This window comes from Bufo gargarizans, chromosome 4, assembly GCF_014858855.1.
Source record: "Bufo gargarizans isolate SCDJY-AF-19 chromosome 4, ASM1485885v1, whole genome shotgun sequence".
Taxonomy (NCBI): domain Eukaryota; kingdom Metazoa; phylum Chordata; class Amphibia; order Anura; family Bufonidae; genus Bufo; species Bufo gargarizans.
In genome coordinates this window covers 37,104,039-37,122,666 of record NC_058083.1, presented here as the reverse complement: position 1 = coordinate 37,122,666, position 18,628 = coordinate 37,104,039, and the positions used below count along the sequence as shown (strand labels likewise).

At 45.9% G+C, this 18,628-nt stretch overlaps 1 protein-coding gene across 1 annotated transcript in view; it reads right to left on the bottom strand.

Moving 5' to 3' along the window:
* Positions 1-10,107: 10,107 nt before the first annotated feature.
* LOC122935952 (cytochrome P450 2K1-like) overlaps positions 10,108-18,628 on the bottom strand; it is a 59,291-nt gene continuing 50,770 nt past the window's right edge. Inside the window, exons 8-9 of the mRNA XM_044291917.1 lie at positions 12,622-12,763; positions 10,108-11,046 (exon numbers count right to left, since the gene is read on the bottom strand). Of these exons, the coding sequence (XP_044147852.1) occupies positions 10,853-11,046; positions 12,622-12,763 (336 nt within the window). The 3' untranslated portion in view covers positions 10,108-10,852. The remainder of the gene's footprint in view (positions 11,047-12,621; positions 12,764-18,628) is intronic.

Here is an 18,628-nt window from a genome sequence, read left to right as displayed (position 1 = left end):
CTATCTAATGGCCTGTCAGTTTAAAAGCATATATATATTGTAACTGCAATGTCAGCCGGGGGTGCACTCCCCATGCCGTCACACACTTCAACTCTATATTAGCAGACCAGTACTACACTGTCCTGTATATTGCTATAGATAATTCTAAAATGATTGCTGGAACACTAAATACTTTCCCCCAAAATGTTTTGCCAGCTAATCTGGCTTCATCAGGGGTGGCGGACAAAATTGAATAAGGACGCTGCCTATAAACCATTTAATGGCTACCTCCCCCTTAGAAGCAGGCTGGAGGACCAATACGTTCAAAGAATAGAAGTGGTAAGGTATCCAAAAAACTATGATACCATTAGAGGACCTATGTGTCACAATGACACTAACCACCGTCATCCAAGGTGGGAATGTCCAGGTAATTCAGCTGCGTGCCAGGTATCTGCGCCTGGACTTAACTTATGCGAGTGCCGCTACACTACAATGCGACTGCGCAGGAACTTTAAAGTACAAGAGGCGCTTTAAATCACAGTGCACCTGCGCCTACACTTGGTCTCGGAGCGCACTGCTCTGCCTTAATGCAGACACCAGTATTAATAAATGACACAGGGTAGATGAGGTCCGTTGCAGATTTTTCATTAGGGACCTGGGAATTCAGCTGATACCATTGACTTTGGCTTGTTGTTTCTGCAGTCCACCCCGGCCCTGTATAGCAAATAACCCTCCTATATAGCTGCCCCCTTTAACACTGCCACCCTGTAGTGTCCACCAATACTATGCCCGGTGCTGCCTCATGTGCCTACATTAGTTTACTTTCAAACTGATGTATCACTACTTTTTTTTCACATTCAAATCAGTTTTAAAAAATGAAATGTACACGGCTAGATAAACCCTTCTGAACACAGAGCCCACACGAGATCCCAAAATTAATGCAGACCTCCAGACCAGATCTCAAAATTAATCCACATTCCAGATCAGCCCCTAAATTCATACAGACCCCAGAACAACCCCCAAATTCATACAGATTAGCCCACAAATTTATGCAGGCCTCAAATGTATTCAGACCCCTGTCGCCCCCTATAACCTCCACCTCACTCCTTAGTACACTAAACGCAGACTAGAGGCGCCAGTGTTGCACTATGTCCTGACATCACACAGCACAAGGTCATAGCGCAGCAGTAGTGCCGCCACAGTATCTGCCCACATACACTGAGCACCCCCATCCTCCATAGCATCTCCCCTCGTACAATGAGCACCCCCATCCTCCACAGTATCTGCCCTCATACACTGATTACCCCCATCCTCCATAGCATCTCCCATCATACACTGAGCACCCCCATCCTCCACAGTATCTCCCCTTATACACTGAGCACCCCCATCCTCCACACTATGTCCCCTCATACACTGAGCACCCCCATCCTCCACAGCATCTCCCTTCATACAATGAGCACCCCCATCCTCCACAGTATCTGCCCTCATACACTGAGCACCCCGATCCTCCACAGCATCTCCCCTCATACACTGAGCACCCCATCCTCCACAGCATCTCCCTTCATACAATGAGCACCCCCATCCTCCACAGTATCTGCCCTCATACACTGATTATCCCCATCCTCCATAGCATCTCCCCTCATACACTGAGCACCCCCATCCTCCACAGTATCTCCCCTCATACACTGAGCACCCCCATCCTCCACAGCATCTCCCCTCATACTCTGAGCACCCCCATCCTCCACAGCATCTCCCCTCATACACTGAGCACCCCCATCCTCTACTGTATCTCCCATCATACACTGAGCACCCCCATCCTCCACAGCATCTCCCCTCATACTCTGAGCACCCCCATCCTCCACAGCATCTCCCCTCATACACTGAGCACCCCCATCCTCCACTGTATCTCCCATCATACACTGAGCACCCCCATCCTCCACAGCATCTCCCCTCATACTCTGAGCACCCCCATCCTCCACAGCATCTCCCCTCATACACTGAGCACCCCCATCCTCCACTGTATCTCCCATCATACACTGAGCACCCCCATCCTCCCAGCATCTCCCCTCATACAATGAGCACCCCCATCTTCCATATCATCTCCCCTCATACACTGAGCCCCCCGTCATCCACAGTATCTCCCCTCTCACACTGAGCACACCCATCCTTCATAGCATCTCCCCTCATACACTGAGCACCACCATCCTCCATAGCATCTCCCCTCATACACTGAGCACCACCATCCTCCATAGCATCTCCCCTCATACACTGAGCACCCCCATCCTCCATAGCATCTCCCCTCATACACTGAGCACCACCATCCTCCATAGCATCTCCCCTCATACAATGAGCACCCCCATCCTCCACAGTATCTGTCCTCATACACTGATTACCCCCATTCTCCATAGCATCTCCCTTCATACACTGAGCATCCCCATCCTCCCAGCATCTCCCTTCATAGACTGAGCACCCCCATCCTCCACAGTATCTGCCCTCATACACTGAGCACCCCCATCCTCCACAGTATCTGCCCTCATACACTGAGCACCCCTATCCTCCACAGTATCTGCCCTCATACACTGATTATCCCATCCACCATTGCATCTCCCCTCATACACTGAGCACCCCCATCCTCCATAGCATCTCCCCTCATACACTAAGCACCCCTCCACAGCATCTCCCCTCATACACTGAGCACCTCCATCCTCCACAGTATCTCCCCTCATACACTGAGCACCCCCATCATCCACAGTATCTCCCCTAATACACTGAGCACCCCCATCATCCACAGTATCTCCCCTCATACACTGAGCACCCCATCCTCCACAGTATCTCCCCTAATACACTGAGCACCCCCATCCCCCATAGCATCTCCCCTTATATAATGAGCACCCTCATCCTCCACAGTATCTGCCCTCATACACTGATTACCCCCATCCTCCATAGCATCTTTCTTCAAACACTGAGCAACCCCTCTCAGCATCTCCCCTCATACACTGAGCACCCCCATCCTCCACACTATCTCCCCTCATACACTGAGCACCCCCATCCTCCACAGCATCTCCCTTCATACAATGAGCACCCCCATCCTCCATAGTATCTGCCCTCATACAATGATTACCCCATCCTCCATAGCATCTCCCCTCATACACTGAGCACCCCCATCCTCCACAGTATCTCCCCTCATACACTGAGCACCCCCATCCTCCACAGCATCTCCCCTCATACACTGAGCACCCCCATCCTCCACAGCATCTCCCCTCATACACTGAGCACCCCCATCCTCCACAGCATCTCCCCTCATACACTGAGCACCCCCATCCTCCACAGCATCTCCCCTCATACACTGAGCACCCCCATCCTCCACAGTATCTCCCCTCATACACTGAGCACCCCTATCCTCCACAGCATCTCCCCTCATACACTGAGCACCCACATCCTCCACAGCATCTCCCCTCATACACTGAGCACCCCCATCCTCCACAGTATCTGCCCTCATACACTGAGCACCCCCATCCTCCATAGCATCTCCCCTCATACACTGAGTACCCTCATCCTCCATAGCATCTCCCCTCATACACTGAGTACCCCCATCCTCCACAGTATCTCCCCTCATACACTGAGCACCCCCATCCTCCCAGCATCTCCCCTCATACACTGAGTACTCCCATCCTCCATAGCATCTCCCCTTATACACTGAGCACCCCCATCCTCCACAGTATCTCCCCTCATACACTGAGCACCCCCATCCTCCCAACATCTCCTCTCATACACTGATTACCCCCATCCTCCATAGCATCTCCCCTCATACACTGAGCACCCCCATCCTCCACAGTATCTCCCCTCATACCCTGAATACCCCCATCATCCACAGTATCTCCCCAAATACACTGAGCACCCCCATCCCCCATAGCATCTTACCTTATACAATGAGCACCCCCCATCCTCCACAGTATCTTCCCTCGTACACTGATTACCCCGATCTTCCATAGCATCTTCCATTATACACTGAGCAGCCCCTCTCAGCATCTCCCCTCATACACTGAGCACCCCATCCTCCACAGCATCTCCCCTCATACACTGAGCACCCCCATCCTCCACAGCATCTCCCCTCATACACTGAGCACCTCCATCCTCCACAGCATCTCCCCTCATACACTGAGCACCCCCATCCTCCACAGCATCTCCCCTAATACACTGAGCACCCCCATCCTCCACAGCATCTCCCCTCATACACTGAGCACCCCATCCTCCACTGTATCTCCCCTCATACACTGAGCACCCCCTCCCAGCATCTCCCCTCATACACTGAACACCCCCATCCTCCACAGCATCTCCCCTCATACACTGAGCACCCCCATCCTCCACAGCATCTCCCCTCATACACTGAGCACCCTATCCTCCACAGCATTTCCCCTCATACACTGAGCACCCCCATACTCCACAGTATCTCCCCTCATACACTGAGCACCCCCATCCTCCACAGTATCTCCCCTCATACACTGAGCACCCTATCCTCCACAGCATCTCCCCTCATACACTGAGCACCCCCAGCATCTCCCCTCATATACTGAGCACCCCTAGCATCTCCCCTCATGTACTGAGCACCCCCCTGCACCAGCATATCCCCTCATATAGTGAGCCCCCCCTCCCTACCCCCAGCATCTTCCCTCATGCACTGATCATCCCTCATGCACAGGCTCCAGCACATGTACATTATGGTTTGTACTCACTGTTAATGAAAGTTCCTCACTGGTCAGGGCTGCCTGAATCCTCCCCAGATAAGCTCCTCCTCCTCCATTATGCTGCTCCACACAGCCCTCAGTGCCTTGTCCTCTTCTCACACAGGCCCCGCCTCCTCCCTCACACACTGCACAGGCTGCTCTAGCCTCTATCCCAGGAAATACTGCAGCCATAGAGAAGAGAACCAGAGCGGTGAGTGCAGCTAGTGCTTGGAGCGCTGTACTCACTTTTCTTTCAGTCTCCTCCTGGCCCGGCTCTAGAAATGGCCCTGCTCGCAACCAATAAAAGGTACCAGGAGCCTCTCACGGGGCCAACTGTTGGCCGCGGGCCCTCGGTCCGTGCCCGAATGGTAAGTCCGCCCCTGGTCCATACATACATGCTACAGACATAGTGCTATGATGTCACAACAATACTTAGTGCACCAATCAGTAATATCTACTTAGACCAGAGTAGATATATGAAGTTGCATATATTGCACAAAAAAATATGCACATCATTAGTGCTGATTTGCACAATCGCCAAAATAATGACTGGAGATAACAAATTCCTCTACTTTATTTTGATTTTTAAGCTAAAAATTTGCTAAATATTGTGAAAACGAATATTGCCTATGCCACTCATCACTAGCCATCATCCATTTTGACGCTGCCTGCAACAAATTGCGGGACATGGCAGTTACTTCTCTAATTGTGACTGTTGATACAGTACTACAAAATTTGGGGCCCGCTTTTAATTTTGCCCAGGGCCACATTTTGTCTAAAACAGGCCCTGCGTACTCTGACTACTTTACATTGTATCAAAGTGTCAGATCTTCAAGTTTGTCCCATGAAAAGATATAAGAAAATATTTTAAAAAATGTGAGGGGTGGACTCAGTTTTGTGAGATACCGTATATAACCTGACTCGCATTCAGGACTGGAGAACATTTCCCTGAACAACTTTAATGTATTATGAAGTCCATATAGGATATTATAAGAAGTGTACAAGGAAAATATAAAGGAAAGTAACTTAACTAAAACCCCAACAGGAAGTGAAAGAAGATAAGTATTAGAGCCAGTGAATGACACACTGAAAGAGCGGCCAGAGAGATAGGAAAAAAAAAAACAAGAGATAGCACTGTCCTTAAGGTCAGTAGATTAAAGCATGGTGAGTAGGAGATGGTGGTCTACAGCCCCAAATACTGCAGAAAGATCCAGAAGAATGGGTAGAGAGTACTCACCATTGCCTATAGCTATCAAGAGATGATTTGAAACTTTAGTAAGGGCAGTTTCTGTGGAGTGTAGAGTGCATAAAAATCTAAATCTATGACATATTCTGTGACAGGCTATAGATCACTCACCTCCATTAAAGTTTGATGAAGTCCCTTTATGAGTACGGTATGCAGATTTCCAATCAGATGTAGAGTAATGGGTCCTGGAGGAACCCATAGGTCCTTTTTTCCTTCTTAGTTATCCAGGTGTTTAAATAATGTACTATATAGAAAGTGGCCACAGTTACTATTATAACAGATATGACCTCTATTTGTGTTACCGGTTCAGGACAAATTTAATCAGAGTTTTAGGTTTAAAGACATTTATAAAGTATGTTGATTAATTAATTATACAAGATAAATCTTTGAGCCACAAGAGAACATTTTGAAATCAGTTTAGAGATACAAAGTGCAGCAACTCATGCCAAAGAAACTAGTGAGATGGAAACATCAACATTGAAGGAAATGTACCCGATAAAAATAAAATAAAAAAAAGGTGTCTGCCTTTTTGTAAAAATAGTACCTCACCAGTGTATAGGTTGTGTGAGGCATTGTAGCCCAGTCCTATTAACTGTAAACCCATCTATAGCTGTGGCACTGTTTATGGAATTACGCAGTCATAGTTTATAGCTGAGAAAAATAGAGTAAAAGAGAGTAAAAAACAAAGTAGGAGCTCTAAAAATAAAGTGGATAAATTAGGTTATACTGAAAATGGGGTTCTAGGCAACAAATAAAGTAGGGATAACATCTTGCTTAGGGGCTTACATAGAAATCATTGGGCACCATAGCAAGAATCTGAATTGGGCCGCCATGCCCCATTCCTAGCCGTTCCTGCCCCCTAGCGCTTCCTGCTACTTGTCCTAACTCTTCCCCTGCCCCTGCTTATTATATAGTGTACCATACTCTCCATGAACTGTGCCTGCTGCTGCATATTATATAGTTTATCATGCCCCAATATGAACTGTTCCTACTGCTGTGTATTCTGTAGTGTGCAATACCCCCCATGAACTGTGCCTGCTGCTTATTACATAGTGTACCATACCCTCCATGACTTGTACATGCTGCTGCGTATTATATAGTGTGGCATACCCCCCCATGAACTGTGCTTTCTGCTGCATATTATATAGTGCTTCTTAACCCCCATGAACTGTGTCTGCTTCTTATTATATGTTTTACCATACCTACCATGTCCTGTGCAAGCTGCTACATATTATATAGTCGGCCATACCCCCATGACCTGTGCTTGCTACTTTGTCATATATTTCAAGGTGAGTGACACTTGCGCTGCCGTGCTGTTCTCTCTGCAGCTGATGTTTCCACCAGAATTGCGGCTGCCTGGTATTGTGGGTGAGTGTCCAGCCTGATCTCACCAATTGTGTATATCTAAATGCTACACATGCTTATAGAATACCGGCGCAGTGCTGGTATTCCATAAGCATGTGTAGTACTTTGTATAATATAGTGTGCCACCCCCTCCCTTCAACTGCTGCATATCATAATGGTCCACACCCCTCCATGATATGTGCATGCTGCTGCATATTATATAGTGTGTCATACCCCTCCATGATATGTGCATGCAGCTGCATATTATATAGCGTGCCATACCCCTAATAAACTCTAACTGCTACTGCGTATTATATAGTGTGCTATACCCCTCCATGATATGTGCATGCTGCTGCGTATTATATAGTGTGTCATACCCCTCCATGATATGTGCATGTTGCTGCGTATTATGCCTCATGCACATTTCCTCATTTTTTTCAGATCAGTTGTGAACTCATTCATTTTCATGGGACTATAAAAAACTCGCACCCGCACCACTGTTCTGCGGCTCCACGCAAAAGATAGAACATGTCCTATTATTGTCTGTTTTACGGGCAAGTATATGATATTTTTACAGAAGGAAGAGATAAGATGGTGGCATACACATTGCCGGTATCTGCATTTTGAGGATATACGGTCTGCAGACTGCAAAATGCTTACACCCCTCCATGACATGTATATGCTGCTGATTATTATCTAGTACACCATACACCCCCATAAACGATGCCAGTTTCTTATTTTATAATTGTCCATACCCTCCTGTGCATTCTGCTGATTATTATCTAGTATGCCATACCCCCCATAAACTATGCCAGTTTCTTATTATATAGTTGGTAATACCCTCCTGTGCATTCTGCTGGTTGATAGTTAGTGCACCATACCCCTCCATACCCTCCTGTGCCTGTTGCAGCTTTTTATATAGTGTTTCACCCTCCGTTGCAATGAAGGGTCTAAAGTCCGTCCTTCACCATCCACTGCCTCACGGACATGAGCTCCTATAAACTATTGTTTTCAAACAAAATAGGCTGTGTCCGTGTGGTCTTACCTATGTAGGCGAGACCACCCTACACATTTGCGATTGTATCAGTAAACACAAATCTACGATTGGACTGGGATACACATTGCTGCTTGTACCACAACATTTTGCGGAAAAGAAACATGGTGTCACAGTTGAGATTTCAGATATTGGAACAGGTAGCTCAAGCAAGACAAGGAGATAACAGGATATTACTCCTCAAAACAGCGGGAATCCACAAACTTGGAACATTAACACCTAATGGACCTAATCGAGAACGCTATTTCTTCATTAATATACACTGATTTGTAACATCTTTCCATTTTTTTCACAGACCTGTGGATTCTTCTTTCTTCTGGTGAGATCCCTCCTTTTTTTACCCCCCCCCCCTTCCTTACCCTATCCATACTTACCATTCGCTAACATAACGATTATGTGACAATTGTATTAACATTATTAACTCATTTACTTATCAGTTCTTATTTATCAATTTCCATGTAGCATGTGCTATCATATCTGTTATGTTTTTCCAATTCATTACCATAGCGGGGAAACACTGTGGCTTGGGGAATACTGCCATATAAACACTCACACACCCGTAGCCTAATACAAACACTGCAGGATTACCTCCCAGAGCTCTTTGATGTATTGCACTACCATGACAAGGATGAGGTGTAAATGCGCGCCTCTAAATGTATCAGTACCTGCCAACACTACTCAATGGATACACAATGGAGTCACACCTTATAGCTGGGATGGCCAACCTGCTGCTCTCCAGCTGTTGTAAAACTACAATTTCCACAATGCCCTGCTGTAGTCTGATTGCTGTAGGCAGTCTGATCATGCTGGGAGTTGTAGTTTTGCAACAGCTGGAGAGGCAAAGGTTGGCCATTACTGCCTTATAGTGTATCTGCTCCTTCCTAGATGATTATGTGTAACACAGCACTGCTTGGTGATCACGAGACCGGCGCTCACAAGGGCTCGTACATTTTAAATAGACACCGATCATAGCCTTAGTGTGGATCCAGCCTCCAAGAATGCATCAACCGGGCCACAGGTAAGCAGATTCATCCCCCCACACTCTAATACTGTAAGTATTCTTTCAATACCTTAACATACGCACAAGGGGTCTTCAATACTAACTGCTATCTGGCGATTCTTGGCTTTAGAACTGTGATGTTTTGCTGACTAGTATTCATTAGATTACCCAGACTCCCTATGGTCCACCATAATTTTTTTTTTATTGTTCATGTTTCTCAGTGGGTTAATTTTCTGAACATGTTATTCTATATCCATTCTTCTCATACCCTCTGACAAGCTTATCTTTTTTACTTGGATACCTTATACTTTTGGCCATAGATAGGAATGAGCGAACCCAAACTTTACAGGTTCGGGTTTGGCGTTCTGGTGGTGTAGGAAATCGTTTATGGATTCCATTATAACGGAATATAACAGAATTGGTAGACATAATGCAAAATGGAAGCCTATAAGACGCATTCCGGTTTAATCCGTCATAGTTGAAGTGTATGGCCAGGCATAACGGATCCGTCTGGTTTCTGCTAGGCAGGATTTTGTTTTCAGTCCTGCATAAAGGACTTATATTCCATTATAAGGCAATTCATAACAGACTTTCTACACTGCCCGAGTAAAGTTTGTGTTCGCTCATCCCTTGCCATAGATAAGAAAACCGCCGAAGAAGGTCCTAATTGAAATGAATGAAAAGGTGAAGATTACAACTTAAAACCTAGTTCAAAGTGAGCTAAAAATCCTTGTTTATGTTTAAAAAAGACAAATGTATATATAGAGGTGATACTTTTATTGGCTCACCAGAAAAATTACAAGTGGGATCTTTCAGAGCACTAAGGCCCCTTCCTTAGACAAATTTGCAAAGATCTCACACAAGTAAATAGGTTAATACAGTACCTGATTAAGGAAAGCAAGAGTGATGGTTGTGGCAGCTTTATTGCTCTGGCTTATCTTAATCTTATATCACACTATGTACCATGTCAAAGGGAAGGTTGGTGCTTTTTTTTATTCCATATGGGGATGAATGATCGCTACTGCGATCTTTTATCCTATAGAGAATCATTGTTTGTCAGCAGCACATCCCTACTAACAGAAGGTGATATAGTGCCCACAGATGGGGATTTTAGGTGCCACGTGAACATACAATCATTGGGAATGAGCATTAATCGGAATGTCTTTGACAATTGTCTCGATCACGTTAAAGGGTTCTTTAAAGATGGTAGGGCAGGAGGAACATTACAACTGATGACATTAGAGTGTAGAGATTTGGAGTCAGTCTGCTGCAGTGAAGAGATCAGAAAGTTATGTAATGATTAATAAACACAGATGTTACATTGAGTCCATATGTAAAGTAAGACCAATAGGAAAAATGGTGCATAAATATCTCTATCAATTTGATTTTACTGGCTAACACAGGATCACATTTTGTTGGACAACTATCCTTAAGCTGAAAATTACAGAATAGTGCAGCTCTTTTAGATATTATATCATTCACAAAGAGTTCCATGCAGTTTTGTACTATGCATCTTCTTGGAGTCGTGGAATAGCACAAATCTTTTGAGAAACCGGAGCCAGAGTAAATCCAGCACTTAAGGTTAGATCTACTTCTTTGACACCAGGTGGGAGGCGAAATGTGAATTTCTGTAATAGGCTGGTAAAAAAGATAAAAAGCTCCATTCTTGCCAAATTTTCTCCTGCACATACTCTACGACCTGCAAAATAAGGTAGAGGTACTATAATGAATGCAAAGAACATTGAAAACTTGACAGCTAGAGCAAAATAATACTTCTGAACGGTCCTTTATAAAACCAAACCAAGCATTTTATATAGTGGTCTATTAGGTATTACTGATCGGGGAACAAATCACTCTGCCCCTCTCTGCCCCTGCTTTCCCAAATCACTCTTTGTATACCTTGCATCCCCGGGTCACTCTGTCTGTTTCCATATATTTTGAACGTATTGTATTCTTTTATATCATTAATTCTCAGAGTATGTAGCATGCATGGGATGAAGTAATCAGAGGAAGGCGATAGGGTTAGGTTCTCCATTAAACATATGGGCCAAACCATATTAAAGGGGAACTAAAGCCAGAATCCAAACATAAAAAAAGAACAAACAACAAAACGTTATTTAATCTCATTATGTGCCTTTGTTGCTTGTTCTTGTTTCAATAGATATCACAATTGCAAATCATGAAAAGTACAATAGAAAAGCAGAACATTGTTCTCTCAGGCTGCAGCCATGTCATCTCCATCTTCCCCTCTCATGCTAATCCACATGAGCCAGGAGGTGTAGGAGCAGGAAGCTTGGTTTAGCCTGGATAACTTTTGTCTACACAGAGCGAGTGGCCACTGTGTTGGAAGGAATCTCTTAGTTAGTAACAGTATAAAATAGATTTGGTTACAACCATGTGGAACTGCAGACTACTAAATGTACCAAGATACACCCCACTCCCCATTCCTAAACAGTTCCACAGATAGGCAGATTTGCATTTCTGGATCATATGAAAGCTGGGTTAAAACCATTTGGAGCTGTAATAGACTGCAGTATACGACACTCACCAACAAAAATATCCCTCCCCATTCTTAAATAGTGCCATGGATAGGCAGATTAGCATTTTAGGATCTTGGGAGTTACAACCATTTGGAGCTGTAACTGATGGCAGAATGTTAAATCTAGTAAGAAAAATCCTGTTCCCCATTACTACATAGCTTGCTACCTTAGCTAGGCAAATTTCTGTTTCATGATCCTCGAGCTGTAATAGACTGCAGAACACTAAATATAACAAAAAAATCCCCCTCCTCACTCATAAGTAGCACCATGGCTAGTAAGTTTGGCTTTCAGGTTCCTGGAAAAGCTGAGTTGCAACCATATGGATCTGTGATGGAGTCTGAAGAATACTAAATCTACCAGGAAAATCCCCTCCCGAGTCCTAAATAGTGTCACAACTTGGCATTTTTGCCCTTCAGGTCCCTAGGAAACCTGGGTGACAACCATGTGAAACTGTAATAGACTGCACATTTCCCTAGCCATTCTGTACCCAAAATGGAGTACAGTAGGGGAAAAAAACAACAACATTATTTGTCTGCAAGATCTCTCATAGACTGCTTATGACAGCAGTCTGGGAACTATATTGTAGACATAGCTGTGTGGGCACTATGGATTAAATGTATTTGTGTTATTGATGTTTCCCCTTTAATCATGGCTGTGATGCTCTCCACCAGATTTCTATATGAATTATGAGATGGAATTGTGACTTAAACTAAGGAGATATATGTAGTAGATACCTGCTGAAAATACAATGAAAGCTTCATTTTTCACAAATTGTCCCTCTGAGTCAAGGAAATTAATTGGATTAAATTCCTCTGGGGCTTTAAATTGTTTCTTGTCTTGCAGAACGGAGGTGAACAGAGGAATTATCTGTGTACCCTGTAAAAGAGGCACAACCAGTACAGGTATAAATGACATATTGATCATATTTTCCAACATCTACATAGAGCGATACATAAATACATTTTCCACATATACATTTTGAACATTATCACTGGAGTAATACCCAGCCAGATATGCACTCTCAAAACTTCAAAGGCTTCCATGAGATGAGACAAAGACAAGACCTAAAAATGAGCTTAAGCCTGTACGGTATATCTACACATCTACCTTCTTGAAGGTTTGCAAAATGCATATCACTGCCAATGAGATGTCAAACATAGATGTCATAACTGAAAAAAAAGCACCCAATGAGTCCTAATGATTACTGTTGAGTAATGTTGATCGAGCATTCTCAGCCGAACACCAGTTCTGCTCGAGCATCTCGATGCTCGGCACATGGCGGTATTTGGCTGAATACTGCATGTGCTCGAGCGCAATGCTCGAGTCTCCTCCCCGCACGTTTGTTGGCTGCTATGCAGCCAATAAATGTGCTGGTAAGTACTGCCCTTCACTGTAATGCCGTAGCCATGTTGTTTACTGGCATTACAGTGATTGGCTGGCCGGAACTCGTCATCGGGTGCTATAAAGCACCCGATGACACGTGTTCGGCTCAGTGTTAGTCAGGGAGAGCTGTGCTGAAGAAGGGAAAGATAGTGTAGGTAGTGAAAAAAAAAATTTTTTAAGTTGAAAAACTTGGCAGAGACCCAAAAGTCCTTTTAAGAACTATTGTTGTGTGTGGCAGCAGCAATATATATTTTTAGCGCAACCTGCACTAAATTGCTAAAACTTTACAGACCCAAAAGTCCTTTTAAGGACTATTGTATGTGGCAGCAATATTTATTTTTAGCGCTATCCTGAGCTATGTAGCGTTCAATAGTTGGGCCGCTGCAGACAGCAACATTATCTGCACTACATCTCTTGTGTAACGTGTGCACATCCCAAAAATATCTGTGACATCCAGTATACTTTTTCCGTAGATGGTGTCCGCTGCGGACAGTGACATTAGCTGCGCTACATCTCCTGTGTAATGTGTGCACATCCAAAAAATATCAGTGACATCCAGCATACTTTTTCCGTAGACGGTGTTCGCTGCAGACAGTGACATTACCTGGGGTTCATCTCCTGTGTAACATTTCCACATCCCAAATACCTGTGACATTCCTTGTAATTTTTTATTAGTTGCTGGTGACATTAGCGACATTATCTGCGGTATTTCTCCTGTGTAACATTTCCAAATCCCAAATACCTGTGACATTCACTGTAATTTTATATTAGCCACTGCTGACATCAGCGACATTATCTTTGGTACATCTCCTGTGTAACGTTTCCACATCCAAAATACCTGTGACATCCCAATTACCTTTTTTAATAGTTTTGCGCACACACTTACAAATCCTCCGCTATTGTACGTGTGACATACTTTCATGCAGTAGTGTTTTCAGGTCGGCACTGCTGCTGAGATCGACCAGTCTGATGAAGGTGTGATAGCACCGAAACGCATCACTACTTACTGTATATGTGACAATAAAGCAGAAGAATAATCATCTACAGCGAGTGCCGGTCTTTTCTTCAATACTTTTAAGCATATATAACATTTAATATAAAGAAGGCGAGCAGTAAGGGACAGGGAAGTGGCTGTGATGCTGAAGGTGCATGCAGAGCCGGGGCACGGGCGCGTTGAAGCTCTGCCTGCTGCCAGAGCACAAGAAAAACAATCATCCACGATACCTAACTTCGTGTCCCAGTTTGCAAAGTGGCGCAGGACAACTCTCTTGAAGTCAGACCAGTGCGATCAGGTGGTCTGTTGGATTGCAGCAGATAATGCTTCCAGTCAGTTAAGCACCACCCTGTCTTCCACCAAGTCCAGTCTCAGTAGTTAAGAGTCTGGTCAACACAATCCTCACCCTGATCCTCCTTCCTCCCACCATGGAGAATCTGGGCAATCAAGTGATCCCACACTCAGATATTCCGAGGAGCTATTTTCAGCTTCATTCCTTCATTTGGGCCTCTCGACAAGCCTGCTTGAAGAGGGACATGAGATCTTTTGCCCTGATTCCCAAACTCTTGAGCATCCACAGTCACAAGAAGTTGACGGTGGGGAACGGCAAATAGTGTTTCACGAGGTGGATGATGATGATGATAAGACACAGTTGCCAATAAGTCAACGGCAATTAGTGTCTCAAGAGGTTGATGATGAGGATGCGACACAGTTGTGAATAACCGAGGTTGTTGTTAGGTTAACAAGTCAGGAGGATGAGCAGAGTGAGGAAGTGGAAGAGGAGGTGGTGGACGATGAAGTCACTAACCCAACCTGGGAAGGTTGAAAGCCGAGCGAGGACAGCAGTACAGAGGGGGAGGGATTTGCAGCACCGCAACACGCTGAAAGAGGCAGTGGGGTGGCAAAAGAGAGAAGGCGGGCCACACCAAACAGCCCTGCAACTGTTCCCCGGAGCACACCCTTGCAGAAATCTCCATTGCCAAGGTGTATGTTTTCCGCAGTCTGGTGCTTTTTTGAAGAAAGTGCGGACGACAAAAGAATTATAATTTGCAACCTCTGCCATGCAAAAATGAGCAGGGGCATGAACACAAGGAACTTCACCACCACCAGCATGATCCGCCACATGGCATCAAAGCACTGTAATATGTGGGCCGAACGCTTGGGTCCACAATCAGTGTCTGCGGGTCACACCACTGCCTCCTCTTCCCCTGTGTTACGTGCTGGCCAATCCCCTGTCGAAGGCGCAGGCCCGGTTTCTTCCTGCCCTGCACCTGGACCTTCGCAAGCACCATCAGCGACCACATCCACTTCTGTGTCCCAGCGCATAGTACAAATGTCCTTACCCCAGGCATTTAAACGCAAGTGCAAATACCCAGCCACCCACCGACAGGCCATAGCACTAAATGCACAACTTTCCAAATGACTGGCCCTGGAAATGTTGTCATTTAGGCTTGTGGACACTGAGGCCTTCCGCACCCATATTTCGGCAGCCGTCCCTCGTTCCGCAGTCCCCAGCTGCCACTATTTTTCACGGTATGCTGTGCCCGCCTTACACCAGCATGTGTCCCATAACATCACCCGTGCCCTGACCAAAGATGTTACTGGGAAGGGACACTTAACCACTGACACATGGACAAGTGCTTTTGGCCAGGGACGCTACATTACCCTGACAGCACACTGGGTGAGCGTTGTGGAGGCCAGAAGCGAGTCGTACCCTGGGATGGCACAGGTGCTACCGACGCCAAGGATTGCGGGCCCTAATTCCATCAGGGTTTTCGCCACCACCTACGTTAGTGGCTCCAACCCCCACTTCTCCTCCTCTGCCTCCTCCTCGACTTCCCCCTCAGAATTATCCTCTTGCAGCACCAGTCAGCCATCAGTTGGAAGCTGGAAGCAGTGTAGCACTGCAGTGGGGAAGCGTCAACAGGCAGTGCTTAAGCTGATTTGGTTAGGAGACAAACAGCACACTGCCGCAGAGCTGTGGCAGGGAATAAGAGACCAGCCTGAGCTGTGACTCTCGCCACTCAACCTACAACCAGGCATGGTTGTGTCTGATAATGGCTGTAACTTGGTGGCGGCTTTGGAGCTCACAGACATCCCATGCCTAGCCCATGTCTTCAACTTAGTTGTTCAGCGGTTTCTCAAAACCTACCACAATTTGCCTGAGCTACTGGTGAAGGTGTGCAGCGTGAGTGCCCATTTCCGCAAGTCATAGATAGTTTCCGCCGGTCTGTCAACGCTGCAGCAGCGCTTACAATTGCCAGCTCAACGACTGTTGTGCGATGTGAGCACGCACTGGAACTTGACATCCCACATGTTGGGCAGGCTTTGTGAGCAGCAGAGGGCAGTAGTGGAATACCAGCTGTAACATGGTCATCACCTTTCCAGTCAGCTTTCGCTCTTCACAAGCGAGGAGTGGGCATGGATGTCTGACCTCTGTGAGGTTTCAAGAAACTTTGAGGAATCAACACAAATGGTGAGCGGCGATAACGCTATTATCAGCGTCGCCATCCCATCCCACTTCTGTGTCTACTCAAACGCTCGCTTCTCACAATTAAGGCGGACACATTGCATGTGGAAGAAGTGGAAATGGGGGAAGACATTACACAGGGTGATAGCCAGACCACCCTCAGTTCGTCTTCTCAGCGCAAATTGGATGATGATGAGGAGGCGCAGGAGACAGTTGCCTCCGCTACAGAGGGTAGTACCCATGAAAGTTTAATTCCATCTGTTAAGCGTGGATGGGCAGAAAATGAGGAAGAGGATTAGGAGATTGATAGTCATCCTCCTGATGATGACAGTGAAGTCTTGCCTGTTGGGACTCTGGCACACATGGCTGACTTTATGTTAGGCTGCCTTTCACATGACCCACGTGTTTAGCGCATTTTGGACAACACCGATTACTGGTTGTTCACCCTTTTTGACCCCCACTACAAAGAGAACTTCTCATCTCTCATTCCTGTGGTGGAGAGGAAAAGCAAAATGGTGCAATACCAGAAGGTCCTTCTGGAAAAATTGCTCCAAAAATTTCCATCTGACAACGCTGGCGGCAGAGTACGTAGTTCCTTGGCCAACCGAGGAGGGGAGACGAGGGAACACACAGCAGTTCCAAAAGAGGCAGGGAAACACTCTCCAAAGCCTGGGACAGTTTCATGACACCCTGCCAGCACCCTTACCCTGATGCACGGCCTAGTGTCACAAGGAGGTAGAAATTTTGAAAGATGGTGGAGTACGTAGCAGACCGTGTCAGCGTCCTTAATGATCCCTCAGTGCCTTACAACTACTGGGTGTCCAAGCTGGACATGTGGCACGAACTGGCGCTCTACGCCTTGGAGGTACTGGCCCGTCCTGCCGCCAGCGTTTTGTCAGAGCAGGTATTTAGTGCTGCTGGGGGCATAATAACTGATAAGCCCATCCGCCTGTCAACTGAAAATGCTGACAGGTTGACTCTTATTAAAAATGAACAAGGCCTGGATTGTCCCTGACTTCTCTACTCCACCAGAGGAAAGCGGCTGAACATAAAGGCACTTTAAATGTGTTTTTTATAATGCACTGAATACACTGTATTCCCATGCACCCCATTCACCACAAAAAAGGGTATATGGTTCAATCTTACTTTTCTCGTCCTCCTCCTCCTCTTCCATCATATCAACATGCTTATTAGTCTGCCCTCGCTCCTAATGTTGTAGAGGGTCAGCTCACCTACAGGCCCACGCATGTAATGTTTTAGAGGGTCAGCTCACCAGCAGGCCCTCACCTACAATCTTTTAGAGGATCAGCTCACCTGCAGGCCCTCGCATATAATGTATTAAAGGGTCAACTCACCAGCAGGCCTTCACCTACAATCTTTTAGAGGGTCAGCTTACCTGCAGGCCCTTGCATATAATGTTTTAGAGGGTTAGCTCACCAGCAGGCCCTCACTTACAATCTTTTAGAGGGTCAGCTTAACTGCAGGCTCTTGCATATAATGTTTTTGAGGGCCAGCTCACCAGTAGGCCCTCAACCATAATGTTTTACAGTGTCATCATACCAACAGGCCCTCACCTACAATCTTTTAGAGGGTCATCTCACCTGCAGGCTCTCACATGTAATGTTTTAGAGGGTCAGCTCACCAGTAGGCCCTCAACCATAATGTTTTACAGTGTCAGCTCACCAGCAGGCCCTCACCTACTATCTTTTAGAAGGTCAGCCCGAGCACCCGAGCACTATGGTGCTCGATCAACACTAGTAGTGACAGACGAATTATCACCATTCGGCAGAGGGATGACTACTGGCTCTCCACAATGTTAGATCTTTTCTACCAGTCCAAAATGGGAGGGTTTTTTAAGCCTTCTGAGAGAGAGAATAAACTCAACTACTATCAA